This window comes from Danio rerio, chromosome 7 (assembly GCF_052040795.2).
Source record: "Danio rerio strain M-AB ecotype USA chromosome 7, GRCz13ab, whole genome shotgun sequence".
In the NCBI taxonomy this organism is placed as follows: domain Eukaryota; kingdom Metazoa; phylum Chordata; class Actinopteri; order Cypriniformes; family Danionidae; genus Danio; species Danio rerio.
The window spans coordinates 9,684,558-9,700,276 of record NC_141027.1 but is presented as its reverse complement, the minus strand read 5'-3'; the positions used below and the strand labels follow the sequence as shown (position 1 = coordinate 9,700,276).

At 38.1% G+C, this 15,719-nt stretch overlaps 2 protein-coding genes across 4 annotated transcripts in view; one reads left to right on the top strand and one right to left on the bottom strand.

Moving 5' to 3' along the window:
- The window catches only part of pcsk6 (proprotein convertase subtilisin/kexin type 6), an 884,625-nt gene that overhangs the window by 179,222 nt on the left and 689,684 nt on the right, over nt 1-15,719 (bottom strand). The window lies entirely within an intron of this gene.
- aldh1a3 (aldehyde dehydrogenase 1 family, member A3) overlaps nt 1-15,719 on the top strand; it is an 87,336-nt gene that overhangs the window by 59,987 nt on the left and 11,630 nt on the right. The window contains exons 7-10 of one of the 3 annotated variants that reach the window (XR_015494945.1): nt 6,679-6,792; nt 7,762-7,864; nt 13,230-14,152; nt 14,761-15,337. Coding sequence is in view for 1 of the 3 variants with exons in the window: in NM_001044745.1 (NP_001038210.1) it covers nt 6,679-6,792; nt 7,762-7,864; nt 13,230-13,414 (402 nt within the window). In the remaining 2 variants the exon portion in view is untranslated. 3 annotated transcript variants of the gene reach the window in all.

The following is a 15,719-nucleotide window of genomic DNA, read 5'->3' as shown; positions in this document are numbered from 1 at the left end:
ATATATTGAATTTGATGAAATACATTATCATTTATGATACATTACATTTGTGCATATATATATATATATATATATATATATATATATATATATATATATATATATATATATATATATATATATATATATATATATATATATATCAGGGTTCAATAATAATAATAATAATAATAATAAGGACTGCCCGATGGCCCGGGGCCAGCGTGTGAGATGCTCGGTACAGTAGACAGGATCGTTACTGGCTCAATCAGGCGACTGATGCCTTGACACTAAAGTTTAATTTGCCTGCCACTATTTTTCAATTGCGTGCAAATACAGTCTTCGAATCGAGAAACAGTTTGTGTTTAAGCTTTCGAATTCTACCTTTTAAATTCGAGGCCTTCAAATTCTACCTTCCTCTTATCTGATTGGATTTTGTGAGCACGTTATTTTTTTCGTAACAACCAGTACAGCGAAGTGACAGCAGCATGGCGGCAACATCCAATGATGATGCTATAAGAAAACGTTTGTTTCTAACGTCTTGGAAGCAGACATTTACAAGGTTACGCCATAGCAAAAAAAATTAAGTGATGCTTTGTAGTTTGCCATCAGTTTGGCAGGTCAGCCACCTTTTGTTTTACAATAAAATACCTGCACATTTAGTTACTTTTGTTTACATAATGATTTTTTTTCTACTTTTTGTTTTTATTTATGGCTGAAAAATAGCTATTAACTTTATATATATATATATATATATATATATATATATATATATATATATATATATATATATATATATATATATATATATATATATATATATATATGTATATATATATATATATAAGGCTGAAGTTGTGGTGGATGAAGGGCCGCTCACAGCCCTAATGTTTGTCAGGTTGATTTTATTATGATTGATTGCGTAAGACTTGCATTAGTTTGTGTGGTTTGATTGTGGACAAACTTTGCAAGCCATTGTTTCCCAACCGGGGTTTCATGATGCCGGATCCACAGGGGGGATCGTGAGATCATGATGAAGGTGCCAAAGGAAAGTTTGGCAGGGGATTTTCTCCACCCCTGGCGTGCACCATAATGGGGAACATGACTCGCAGCAATACTTCATTCTGATGGTCAGTTGTGGAAATCGAGCAAAGCTTTTCACAAAACTCTGTTTTTATTATTATTTATTTGTTTTTAGTGGTTAGCACTGAAGCCTCACTGCAAGAAGGTCGCTGGCTCGAGTCCCTTCTGGGTCAGTTGGCATCTCTGTGTGGAGTTTGCATGTTCTCCCTTTGTTGGCGAGGGTTTTCTTCAGGTGCTCCGGTTTCCCCCACAGTCCAAACACATGCGCTATTGGTGAATTGAATAAACTAAATTGGCTTTAGTGTATAAGTGTGTGTGGAATGAGTGTGTATGGGTGTTTCCCAGTGCTGGATTTCAGCTGGAAGGGCATCCACTGAGTAAAACATATACCGGATAAGTTGGTGGTTCATTTCGCTGTGGCGACCTCTGATGAATAAAGGGACTAAGCTGAATGAATGTACATACAGTCTTTAATGGACGCTTTGAAGCTGAAACTTTGAGTGAGTATAAAAGCGGGCTGTTTTACACTATGACTCAGCTGCATTGTGGGTAATGAGTTGCTGCTCTGCCTCTGTTTATAGCAAACGCTCAAATTATGATGTTTAATTCTTCAAAGAAAGCATGAATGGCTGTAATAATGGCTGGACCGCAGCTGTTCGGTGTAATAGAGAGATGATTTATGTCTTCATCATTATCAATGAGATCAGGCTGCGTTTAAAGCGGCTCTTTGTTTTGTGTCGCCGCCCGCGGGCTCTTCTTTGACCCATTCATTTGCTGTTTTATCCTCTGCTTCTTTTGAAGGACGTATTAAGTTGTATTAGCTGGCATTAAAGGTACAGTGATGGGCTTTGAAATGTTTATTTTTTTATTCTATGTTTGATGTACTCTGTAAAAAAATGTTTGGTTCCACATAAATCCTTCATGTTGTCTTAATACAAATTGATTAGTAAACATGATTTTATCTTCTCTTCACTGGCTGCCCGTGCACTTCAGGATCCATTTTAAGTTACTTTTATTTGTTTTTAAGTGTCTAAATGGTACTGCAACCCTTTACCTCTCTGAGCTTCTCTGTCCCTACACACCTTATCGTTCGCTCAGGTCAGCCAACCAGCTCCTCCTGGGTGTGCCCAGGACCAGTCGAAAGCTCAGAGGGGATCGGGCTTTTGCTGTGGCTGCACCACAATTGTGGAATGAGCTGCCGTTGTACATTAGACAAGCCTCTTCCATTACTGTTTTTAAATCTCGTCTTAAAATCCACCTGTTTAATTTGGCTTTTAGCACAGCTTGAGATGTTATGCACTGCAAAAAATGCTTTTCTTACGTAGATTTTTTGTCTTGTTTCTAGTCTAAATATCTAAAATTTCTTTTATCAAGAAGCATTTTCTAGACTAGCAAAACATATTGTCTTGTTTTGAGAAATAAAATGTCAATATTAAGTGAGTTTTTCCTTAAAACAAGCAAAATAATCTGCCAATGGGGTAAGCAAAATAATCTTGTTTTTTCTTTTGACATAAGATTATTTTGCTTACCCCATTGGCAGATTATTTTGCTTGTTTTAAGGAAAAACTCAGCTAATTTTGGCATATTATTTCTGAAAACAAGACTATATGTTTTTTTTTTTTGTCTAGAAAATGCTTCTTGATTTAGAAATTTTAAGATATTTGGACTAGAAACAAGACAAAAAATTTAAGTAAGAAAAGCATTTTTTACAGTGTGTTTATTTATTTGTATTTAAAAGTTTGTTTTACTCTTTGTTGTCAGTACTTTGGTCAACTGTGTTGTTTTAAAGTGCTTTATAAATAAATTGAAAAGAAATTTAATGATTGTTTTAACATATTTAAGTGGATTAAGTTGTCCCAAAAAAGCTCAAGAATTGTGTTGATTCAGCTCATTTTAAAGCTGTTGTGTGTGAGTTTTTGACTCTTCTAAAGCGCACAAATTCCATAATATGTTTGCAGATATTTAGGAAACATGCTAAGTGAACATTCTTGTTTATCTGAAAAACAATGCTGAAGTCAGATATTCTGCTTTGAATGTGTCTTTGCTTTGGTCCCTTTCAACCAGGGGTGGGCGAACTCGGTCCACCTTGTAACAGATTTTTGGTTATCATGGAGACACTAATTTACATGTTCAGGTGTGTTGGATTAGTGTTGGAGCTAAACTATGCAGGACACCGGCCCTCCAGGATCAAGTTTGCCCACCCCTGCTTTAAACCCCCTCAATGCCAGTTTAGCCAATTATATTTCAGCACCTCAGGTTGCCTTGGTGTGATTCGTTCAGTCAGAAAGGCTCTCAAAGCATGCGTCCATGACCGAAATGTGACCTCTGGTGGACAGTAGAAGACTCGGAAGTGAGATGCAGATTCAGAGTTGCACATGAGGTTATTAACTAACAAATAATTTAAATGCTACAAATGCAAACATAAGGTGAGCAGGTAACCCCATGTCCTAACAACACACTACATGAGATTTGCAGTGATAAGCAATTTAGCTGTTTGCATCAGACGAAACAGGACAGAAATTCAAATACAGCCATTCATAAGCACAGAATAGTGCACTCACTGCACTCCAACGAAATGGTGAGGTTTGTAATGTAATCAATACATATTAAACCTCTTTAACATTATTAATTGTAGATGCTGAATCAGATCTAAAGTTCTAAACAAAAAGTTTATTTTATTTTCCTGATCTGAGGTAAACCATCTGCTGCTGCTTTTAGTAGTATGGCAATAAATGTCATGTAAAATGACATTCAAACTCACATTATTAGCATTTAACATTGAATAAAGCACATCAGGTGGACATAAGGTTGTCAGTTTTCCTTGTCTGTTTTCTGTTGTTCAGCTCCTTGAAATACAAGCATTTTACAATATATAAATTTCAGATGTCGGTTAGGACAAAAACTCCTTTTAATATGGAAAATATTCTTACTATCGCGTGTTGTTGCTTTTAGTTAGACTTAAACCAGCCTTTTTTGGTGTCTTCAATCTGGCAACCTGCTCTAGCGTGTGTTTTGAACTAGGTGCAATACCAATACCTACTAATCAACTCATTGTAAACTATTATTTATTATATATTATGTTTATATTTTTTATTTTAGTAATTACATTTTTATTTAATATAATGATTTACTGTATTTTAATTTAATGTATTAGTATTGTTATTATTTGTATTATGCTTCTATTTGTATTTTAATAATTTTATTTTAATTTAATTTATTAACTCTATATTTTAATTTAATCAACTCATTGTAAACTATTATTTAATATATATTATGTTTCTATTTTTTATTTTAGTAATTTAATTTAATTGAATTTATTTTACTATATTTTTATTTAATTAACTCATTGTACTCTTATTTATTATACATTATGCTTTTATTTTTTATTTTAGTAATTGATTTTAATTATTTTCTATATTATATTATATTATATTATTACTAATATTATTGAAAATATATTTAAATTGTGAATTGCATGTTTTTAAAAACATATTTAATAATTTGTTAATTTATTATTTTATTTTAACTGCTCCTTCAAACTGTCATTGAATGTTGATATTAATTTAATGTATTATTATCTATTTATTTTTATTTATTAAACAGTGTTTTTTAATATCTTTAATAATTTTTATTTATCATTTCATTTAAATTGTGTCATGGTATTTTCATTTTAATTCAATGTATTATTATTATTATTTTTATTTTTTATTTTATTATTTAATTAAAAAGTCTATTGCTTTATCAGGGCTGAAATCAGGGCTGTGTTAAAATCAATGATATGTTAAAAACTTTAATATTTAACATTTAAACAAAAATGTGTAAAAATTCCACACACACAAAAAAAAAACATATTAGCTGGCATTTAATGCTCCCGTGAGGTGCTTTGAAATAGATTTTTTATTCAAAGTTTGACGTAATCTCAACTGAAACATGAAGTAAGGGCAGGACATAGAGTAGCTACTCCTCTTTAAGATAACAGCCAATAGGGTTTCATGTTTCTCACAGCTCTGCCAGTGAGAGTGGCTGAGCTCAAGCGCATCAAATGCTAGAGAGCATTTGATTGGTCAGAAGATTTAATGACGTGAGGTCAAAAAATTATCCATTTAGGCTAAAGTGACAGACTAAAGTGACAAACCTGAAACTTTGGATGTTTATACCTTCTAAATGCAAATTCTGTCACTGTTTTGGAGCACACTAGCTTATAGATATCCTTAAGACTACTGATACTAACATCTAAAAAAATTTAATTTTAATGTCACTGGGACTTTAAAGGTCCCTTGAAGGGCTCCATTTAGATCTGTTGATCTATTTAGGATGGAAGTGGACAAGCTTTACATGTTTATATCAGATTTATATCTACTAAACATGAATTTTGTCACTGTTTTGGAGCACATTAGCTTACACATATCTTAAAGACAAACAATACTAATACTAGCAGGGGCGTCACGGTGCCGCAGTGGGTAGCACAATCACAGCAAGAAGGTCATTGGACCGAGTTGGCATTTGGCATTTCTGTGTGGAGTTTGCATGTTCTCCCCGTGTTGGCGTGGGTTTCCTCCAGGTGCTCTGGTTTAGGTGCATATTGGTGAGTTGGGTTAGCTAAATTGTTCGTAGTGTATGTGTGTGAAGGACAGTATGTGTGTGTTTCCCAATGATGAGTTGCAGCTGGAAGGGCATCCGCTGTGTAAAACACAACCCGAACTCATTCTGAAAACGTAGTCCCGCGGACGTTTCTGGAGACAGCGGAATACGTCCCAGGGGGTACGTACGGCCGTGTTTATTTTTTTCAAGCGAACGCTACGGGGCGGTGTAACGCCGTTCCCTTTCGCGCTTGCCTCACCTCCTTGCGGAGGGCTTTCCCACTGCAACCCGTTTGTCCACTCAGCTCACCGTGTATGAGATGCGGAGAGGGGTCGACCACGGCGACCGGTTTTGAGTCCGGGGAAGGGCAGCTCCAGCAATCAGGTAAGACGAAAACAGAATCCCAAAAATTAAGTGAACGAGTTTAGTGACAGGGTGAGAACGCGGCGAAATCCGAAAACATGGTGGAATAAAAAAAAAAATCAGGGCTTTTATTTTTTTGGAACTGTTGCTCGGGTTCAGGGAAGCGAGCGGGCGGGTCGATCGGTAAAATTGGTCAAGTTCGGGGAAGGAGGAGGGCAAGTCGGCCGATTGGCCGGTCGCTGTCAATCATCCGGTCAGTCAGACAGCGGCCTCTGGCGGGTTCACGCGAGAACAGCGCGGGCGCGAACCGAAGGTGTCCAATCGTCCGAGGTGCGAAAAAGCGTGCAACAGCGGGCTCTCGCGGATTCGCGAAAACAAAAACTGCAGCCGTACGTACCCGCCGGGACGTATTCCGCGGTCTCCAGAAACGTCCGGGGGACTACGTTTCCACGATGAGCCCGGGTTGGTAAAACATATGCTGGAAAAGTTGGTGGTTCATTCCACTGTGGCGACCGCTGATTAATAAAGGGACTAAGCCGAAAAGAAAATGAATGGGTGAATTCTAATACTAACATCTAAAAAATATTATTGTAATGTCACAGGGATTTTAAGTGCATATGTGTGTGTTTTATAAATGGTACAAATGTTTTTTTTTTTCCTCATGTCTGACAGGCTGGTTTTCCTCCTGGAGTTGTGAATGTTGTTCCTGGTTTTGGACCGACGGCTGGAGCTGCGATCGCTGGTCACATGAACATCGACAAACTGGCCTTCACTGGATCCACAGAGGTAAGGCATGATGGGAAAACATGACTTTCGCTGGTCAGTTAGAGGTGCTTTATGTGTGAGTCTCTTCTAAATCATAAAAAATACCTTAATATAGTAACAGCACTGTAAACAAAGTTGACTTAAGCTTTTTTTTTTGAGTTAGATATACACTACCTGACAAAAGTCTTGTTGTCAATCCCAGTTGTAAGAGCAACAAATAATAACTTGGCTTCAAGTTGATCATTTGGAAAAGTGGCAGAAGGTAGACTTTTCGCATGAATCATCTGTTGAACTGCATCCCAATCATTACATACTGCAGAAGACCTACTGGAACCCACAAGGAGCCAATATCCTCAGGCAAATCAGTCAAGTTTGGTTAAGGAAAAATCATGGTTTGGGGTTACATTCAGTATGAGGGCGTGCGAGAGATCTGTACTACAACATCAGCAGCCTGAGGTATCAAGACATTTGTGCTGCCCATTACATTACAAACCACAAGAGAGGGCAAATTCTCCAGCAGGATAGCGCTCCTCCTCATACTTCAGCCTCCACATCAAAGCTCCTGAAAGAAAAGAAGGTCAAGGTGCTGCAGGATTGGCCAGCCCAGTCACCAGATATGAATATTATTGAACATGTCTGGGCTAAGATGGAGGAGGCATTGAAGATGTATCCAAAAGATCTTGATGAACTCTGGGAGCTCTGCAAGAAAGCTTTCTTTGCCATTCCAGATGACTTTATTAATCAGTGATTTGAGTCATTGCAGAAAGGATTAAGAAAATCATTTTATAGCTACGATGAGATGATTTATTTTACCCATGGGATTTTTTTCAATCAAATACTATTAAACTATTTAGTCCATGTGAGCTGGACATCAGTGCTGTTTACTGCAACTGTGTGGTGTTTTAGTTGAGTTTTTCATTGTCCTCCATATGATCATGAGGATGATTCTCAGCGGCAGCCTTTGATTGGTTATCTGGTGTTTGTGTTCAGGTTGGTCAGCTGGTGAAAGCAGCGGCGGCCAGCAGTAATCTGAAGAGAGTCACTCTGGAGCTCGGAGGAAAAAACCCCTGCATCGTGTTTGCAGACTCAGACCGTGAGTCAAGAAATCACATGGCTGAAACTATAATGATGCCTGCACGCAAAAAAAAGAAATCATTGGTTCAACTAAACCCTAAAGTTGTCACTGTTTTGCTTTAGTTTTTTTCTAAAATGACCCAACATTATTATATTATTACATATTTTCATGAAGGCTGAATATGTTTAGGGTACAGCGGTTGTTCTTTGGGTCAGTTTTGGCCCAACACCTATAAAAAATGTTTTTACACCAAAAAAACCTGACACACACACACACACACACACACACACACACTAAGAATGTGCTGCTTTAGTGTTTGCTATGAGCAGGCCCGTGCAGAGACCGTCCAAAGGGCATGTGCAGGATACATTTTTTGAAGAGGAGTGGGGGGGGGGTTGTCGCGCGCCTACTCAAGAGCGCTGTTGTCGCGCGCCTACTCAAGAGCGCTGTTGTCGCGCGCCTACTCAAGAGCGCTGTTGTCGCGCGCCTACTCAAGAGCACTGTTGTCGCGCGCCTACTCAAGAGCGCTGTTGTCGCGCGCCTACTCAAGAGCGCTGTTGTCGCGCGCCTACTCAAGAGCACTGTTGTCGCGCGCCTACTGAAGGGTTGGACCGAGAGTGTGTCATGTCGCGGGGGCACTTTTAATCATTTTGGAAGGGCACTTTCTATCCAAGACTAAAAAGGGCATGTGCACTGCACAGGTTGAGCCGTATGTGTGTACGTGCCTGGCTATGAGGGAATGATGCGCACCAAGAAAGCCCCGCCCATACTTAATGTTCTGTTACCGTTGCAAGTGCATCAACGTTACTTTCTGTTAACACAGATTTGTATTTATTCATACATTAGTCCCTTATTTATCAGGGGTATGAACCGCCAACCATTCCAGCATATGTTTTACGCAGTGGATGCCCTTCCAGCTTTAACCCAGTACTGGAAAATACCCATACCTGGAGGAAACCCACACCAACACGGGGAGAACATGCAAACTCCACACAGAAATGCCAACTTGCCCAGCTGGGACTCGAACCAGCAACCTTCTTGCTGTGAGGTGACAGTGCTAACCACTGAGCCACCATGCTGTGCCTTATCTTTTCCAGCACAGGTTCATTAGGAATATGTGCCCAGGGATACGTTTTTGAGAACCAAGAAGTATTTACTTGAGGGTACATATGTCTGCATTTTGTGTGTAAAACGAATGTTTTGGGGTTGTACTGCTCACCGTTTACCTCCATATGTTCGGCTTTTCTTTTTATGCTACTTTTATATCGATGTAGGTTAGATAGACGGACAGAAAGAAAACATGACAGACAGGTAGAAAGACAGACGGACATAAAGATAGATAGACAGACGGAAAAGTTGATAGACAGACAGACAGGTAGTTATATAGATAGACAGATAGACAACTATTTATACAGACAGACAGGTAAATAGTCAGACAGACAAGTAGATATATAGGTCAGACAGACCAGGAGATATATAGACAGACAGACAGACAGACAGACAGGGTCTGAGAAAGAAATAAATAAATAAAGAAAGAAAGAAAGAAAGAAAGAAAGAAAGAAAGAAAGAAAGAAAGAAAGACAGTCAGGTAGGTTGGTAGGTTGGTCGGTTGGTCGATAGATAGACAGACAGACAGACAGGCAGGCAGACAGACAGACAGACAGACAAGTATTTATACAGACAGACAAGTAAATAGACAGACAGATAGGTAGATATATAAATAGTCAGACAGAGCAGTAGATATATAGACAGACAGACAAGGTCTGGGTTAGGTATTTCAACTTAATTTAAGCAAATGGAAAGAAAGAAAGAAAGAGAGAAAGAAAGAAAGAAAGAAAGAAAGAGAGAAAGACAGAAAGAAAGAAAGAAAAAGAAAAAGAAAGAAAGAAGTCAGGTAGGTAGGTCAGTTGATAGTTGACAGACGGACGGACGGACGAACAGATAGATAGATAGATAGATAGGCAGGCAGGCAGGCAGGCAGGCAGGCAGACAGACAGACAGACAGACAGACAAGTATTTATACAGACAGACAGGTAAATGGTCAGACAGACAGGTAGATGTATAAATAGTCAGACAGAGCAGTAGATATATAGACAGATAGACAGACAGACAGACAGGGTCTGGGTTGGGTATTTCAACTTACTTTAAGCAAATGGAACCAAACATCAAATTTGTTTAGAACATCAGGTTATTTACACCAAATATTCCATGAGATCAATATTCACAGATGCTGTACAATTTCTGCTAATGCACTGCATAAACAACCACCATGCTACTTTCATACCAATATATTTTTAAAACTAAGATTGTGTACCTCCCGATTGTGTCAACACTCCCATTTTTCCTGGGATTTGCCTGTAATTTACCATTCTATCCTGCTATTATCGCATTTAAATATTTCTAATCTGTGAATGGTGGCAATAACATGTAACATGTTGTTGATAATTCGCTGGTTCGAGCCTCGGCTCAGTTGGCGTTTCTGTGTGGAGTTTGCATGTTCTCCCTGCGTTCGCATGGGTTTCCTCCGCGTGTTCCGGTTTCCCCCACAGTCCAAAGGCATGTGGTGCAGGTGAATTGGGTAGGCTAAATTGTCTGTACTGTATGAGTGTGTGTGTGAATATGTGTGTGGATGATTCCCAGGGATGGGTTGCGGCTGGAAGGGCATCCGCTGCGTAAACACTTGCTGGATAAGTTAGCGGTTCATTCCGCTGTGGCGACCCCGGATAGGCTTAAGACCCCGGATAGTTATTCAAGATAGGTTGAATAGCACTATTTGAACGTTTTTTGAGGATTCTAACAGTATTCAGGGACAGAAATTGAATAATTACAATGCAAAAATGCTTTGCTTTGTCTCGTTTCTAGTACAAATATTGAAAAATTCTCACACATTGCAATATTAATGATCAAACTAAATATTGTGCAGGCACTGTAAGATTCTACCCCCCTCCACTGTTGGCAGCGTTTTATTTCAGCAAAGGCCTTTTTATAAATTCACATACTGTGATGATACGGTAGGCTTTACAGGGTTAAGCGACCTAACACACTCTGATTAAAGTTCATTCAAGTGCATTTGATTGTGGTGCAGTTTATATTTCTGAGGGGCTTGTTTGGCTGGAGGTTATTGATGTTGCAATATCGCGGACCACCCGTGCATCTGTGAACTCCTCTCTGCTTCACATGCTGCTGTTATTATGTACATTCACATCTGCGCAGCAAAGCCAGATTTATGCCAATGCACAGCTCATTAAACTCCAGAAAGGGTGTAATGATAAAATGCATCATGTTATCGGGTTTACATATGAATCGGAGCATGAACATTGGCACGGCTATCAAACGGACACGTCATACGCTGCACTTTTGCAGAACCAAACAAAGCATAAGGGCATGAGAAAAACACTAGGGTTTTTTAGTGCTCACTAATGAGTGTGTAGGGCTAATGAGCGAGGTCGACATTTTTAACCCTGCATTTAATGAAGGGTAAAAGAACGTTTGGCAGATCAGTAGCTATATAGATATATAGACAGACAGACATACTGACAGGTAGATATATAGACAGACAGGTAGATATACAGACAGGTAGATACATAGATAAACATGCAGGTAGATGTATAGACAGACAGGTAGATATACAGAAAGACTGGTGTGTGAGTAAATAAAAAGACAGGTAGATATATATATATATATATATATACAGACAGACAGACAGGTATATGTATAGTTAAACAGACAGACAGGTAGATATAGATAGACAGACAGACTGTTTGATATATAGATAGACATAGAGCCAGGTAGATATAAAGATAAATAGACAGACAGACAGACAGACAGGTACATATATAGACAGACTTACAGAAAGGTAGATAAATAGATATACAGATAGGCTGATACATAGACAGATGGGCATTATATATAGATAGACAGACAGACAGGTAGATATATAGATGGACATGTTGATATATACACAGACTGGTATAAATATAGGTAGACGGATAGACAGACAGACAGACAGACAGATATAGACAAACAAACATGTATATACATAGATAGACAGACAGACAGACAGGTAGATATATAGACAAACATACAGACAGATACATATATAGATAGACAGACGGGCTGGTAGATATATAAATAGACAAAATGGTAGATATAAAGACAAACATGTAGATAAATAGACAGACAGACAGGTGTATATCTATAGACAGACATACAGACAGGTAGATATATAGATAGACATACAGACAGACTGGTATATATATATTAATAGAGAAACAGGTATATAGATAGATAGATAGATAGATAGATAGACAGACAGACAGACAGACAGACAGACAGACAGACAGACAGACAGACAGACAGACACAGACAGACAGACAGACAGACAGACAGACAGACAGACAGACAGACAGACAGACAGACAGACAGACAAACTGATAGATACAGTGTATAGACAAACAGGTAGATATATAGATAAACAGACTTGCAGGTGGATATATAGACAGACATACAGACAGGTAGATCCATAGATAGATAGACAGACAGACTAATATAAATAGAAATAGGCAAACATGTAGATAAATAGATATTTAGACAGACAGGTAAATATATAGACAGACTGGTAGTTATATAGACAGACGGATAGATATATAGATAGACAGAGAGGTAGATATAAAGATAGGCAGACAAACTGGAATTTATAAAGACAGACATTCAGGTCGATATATAGATAGACAGCCAGGTAGATACATAGATAGACAGACACACAGGTAGATATAGATGGACAGTTTCAAATATAGACAGACAGTAGATATATAGACAAACAGACAGACAGACAGAATAATACTGTAGATATAGAAATAGGCAGACATGTAGATATATAGACATTCAGACAGACAGTTAGATATATAGAAAGACGGATGGATATAGACAGACAGAGAAGTAGATATAAAGATAGGCAGACAAACTGGAATATATAAAGACAGACAGACATTCAGGTCGATATATAGATAGACAGCCAGGTAGAAACATAGATAGACAGACACACAGGTAGATATAGATGGACAGTTACAAATATAGACAGACAGTAGATATATAGACAGGCAGACAGTTAGACACACATGTAGATAGACAGATATATAGTCAGACAGATCTATTAGTTATAGATAGATCGATTAGCCAATGGTTTATTTATAATGTAAAATGTAGATCAAAATAAATTGTGGCAATAAAGTGCATAATACCCCACTGATTAATTAATTAATAACCCATGGTAAATTATGAACAGAGTAAAATAGAGTAAAGGTAGATCATTCAGGACAATATTTACCAGAGTTAGGGAATGACTGGATTGTTTAAAGTTTTTGTTTTGTGTCTATGTTTTTAGTGCAGCTGGCGGTGGAGGAGACACAGAAGGGGGCTTTCTTCAACCAGGGTCAGGCCTGCACCGCTGCATCACGAGTCTATGTCCAAGAGCCCGTTTATGAGGAGTTTGTGCGTCTCAGTGTGGAAAGAGCCAAGAATATAGTGATCGGAGACCCAATGGAGCCACGCACATCACACGGACCACAGGTTAGCAAGGAGCTTAAGACTGACACACAGGTAGATATAAAAACAGACGGGTAGATAAATAGATAGACATTCAGGTATGTATGTAGACAGAGAGATAGACAGGTAGATATATACCCAGACAGACAGGTAGATAGATATATAGATAAGCAGACAGGTAGATATTAAGAGAGGCAAATATACTGTAGACAGGCGGGTAGATATATAGTTAGAAAGACAGATAGACAGGCAGACAGGTAAGTATATTTACAGACAGGTAGATATATAGACAGACAGACAGACAGGTAGATAGATATATAGATAGACAGACAGGTAGATAGATATATAGATAGACAGACAGGTAGATATACAGAGAGTTATGTATACTGTAGACGGACAGGTAGATATATAGTTAGAGAGACAGATAGACAGGCAGACAGGTAAGTATATTTACAGACAGGTAGATATATAGACAGACAGACAGACAGGTAGATAGATATATAGATAGACAGACAGGTAGATATACAGAGAGTTATGTATACTGTAGACAGACAGGTAGATATATAGTTAGAGAGACAGATAGACAGGTAAGTATATTAACAGACATACAGACAGGTAGATATATAGACAGACAGACAGGTAGATAGATATATAGATAGACAGACAGATATACAGAGAGTTATGTATACTGTAGACAGACAGGTAGATATATAGTTAGAGAAACAGATAGACAGGTAAGTATATTTACAGACATACAGACAGGTAGATATATAGACAGACAGACAGGAAGATGGATATATAGATAGACAGACAGATATACAGAGAGTTATGTATACTGTAGACAGACAGGTAGATATATAGATAGAGAGACAGATAGACAGGTAAGTATATTAACAGACATACAGACAGGTAGATATATAGACAGACAGACAGGAAGATGGATATATAGATAGACAGACAGATATACAGAGAGTTATGTATACTGTAGACAGACAGGTAGATATATAGTTAGAGAGACAGATAGACAGGTAAGTATATTTACAGACAGGTAGATATATAGACAGACAGACAGGTAGATAGATATATAGATAGACAGACATATATACAGAGAGTTATGTATACTGTAGACAGACAGGTAGATATATAGTTAGAGAGACAGATAGACAGGTAAGTATATTAACAGACATACAGACAGGTAGATATATAGACAGACAAACAGACAGGTAGATGTATAGACAGACAGACAGGTAGATAGATATATAGATAGACAGACAGATATACAGAGAGTTATGTATACTGTAGACAGACAGGCAGATTTATAGTTAGAGAGACAGATAGACAGGTAAGTATATTAACAGTCATACAGACAGGTAGATATATAGACAGACAGACAGGTAGGTAGATATATAGATAGACAGACAGGTAGATATACAGAGAGTTATGTATACTGTAGACAGACAGGTAGCTATATAGTTAGAGAGAAAGATAGACAGGTAAGTATATTAACAGACAAACAGACAGGTAGATATATAGACAGACAGACAGGTAGATAGATATATAGATAGACAGACAGATATACAGAGAGTTGTGTATACTGTAGACAGACAGGTAGATATATAGTTAGAGAGACAGATAGACAGGTAAGTATATTAATAGACATACAGACAGGTAGATACATAGACAGACAGACAGGTAGATAGATATATAGAAAGACAGATAGGTAGATAGGTATATAGATAGACAGACAGGTAGATATACAGAGAGTCATTTATACTGTAGACATACACGTAGATGAGCAATATCACACGAGTAGCACTGTGCTATGGCTGTATATCAGCACTGGGGGGGGAGTCGTGCGCCCCACCAGTGCTGATTTACAGCAATAGCACACTGCAATTCGTGTTATATTGCGTTTATACAACAGTTCGACGGCACGATCTTGTACATAAAAAAAAAAATCAAACACAACGAGTCTAAAATCCTTTTGTATTGGGAACTACTTTCTTCCGACATTCATTCCTATCTGCAGCTGATGTCAGAACAGCAGAAGCCGTTACTAATTCACCAACGTCACTTTAGAGCTAGTGTTTGAATGATTCTCTATAGCGTAATGTGAAGCGCGCTTCTGGTGTGTGACCCCCTTAAGGTGATGACAAAACAGCAAATTTTGCTCACATTTTAAGATTATAAGGCTGAACGTGACATGAAATGCCATCCATATACAGAGATTTCTCACCAGACTGCTGTTGTGTTTGCGATAAGGAGGGACAAGGCTGAATCCAGCTTCTTGTTCGCAGCTTCTTATTGACTCTATCCGGTCCACCTTAAA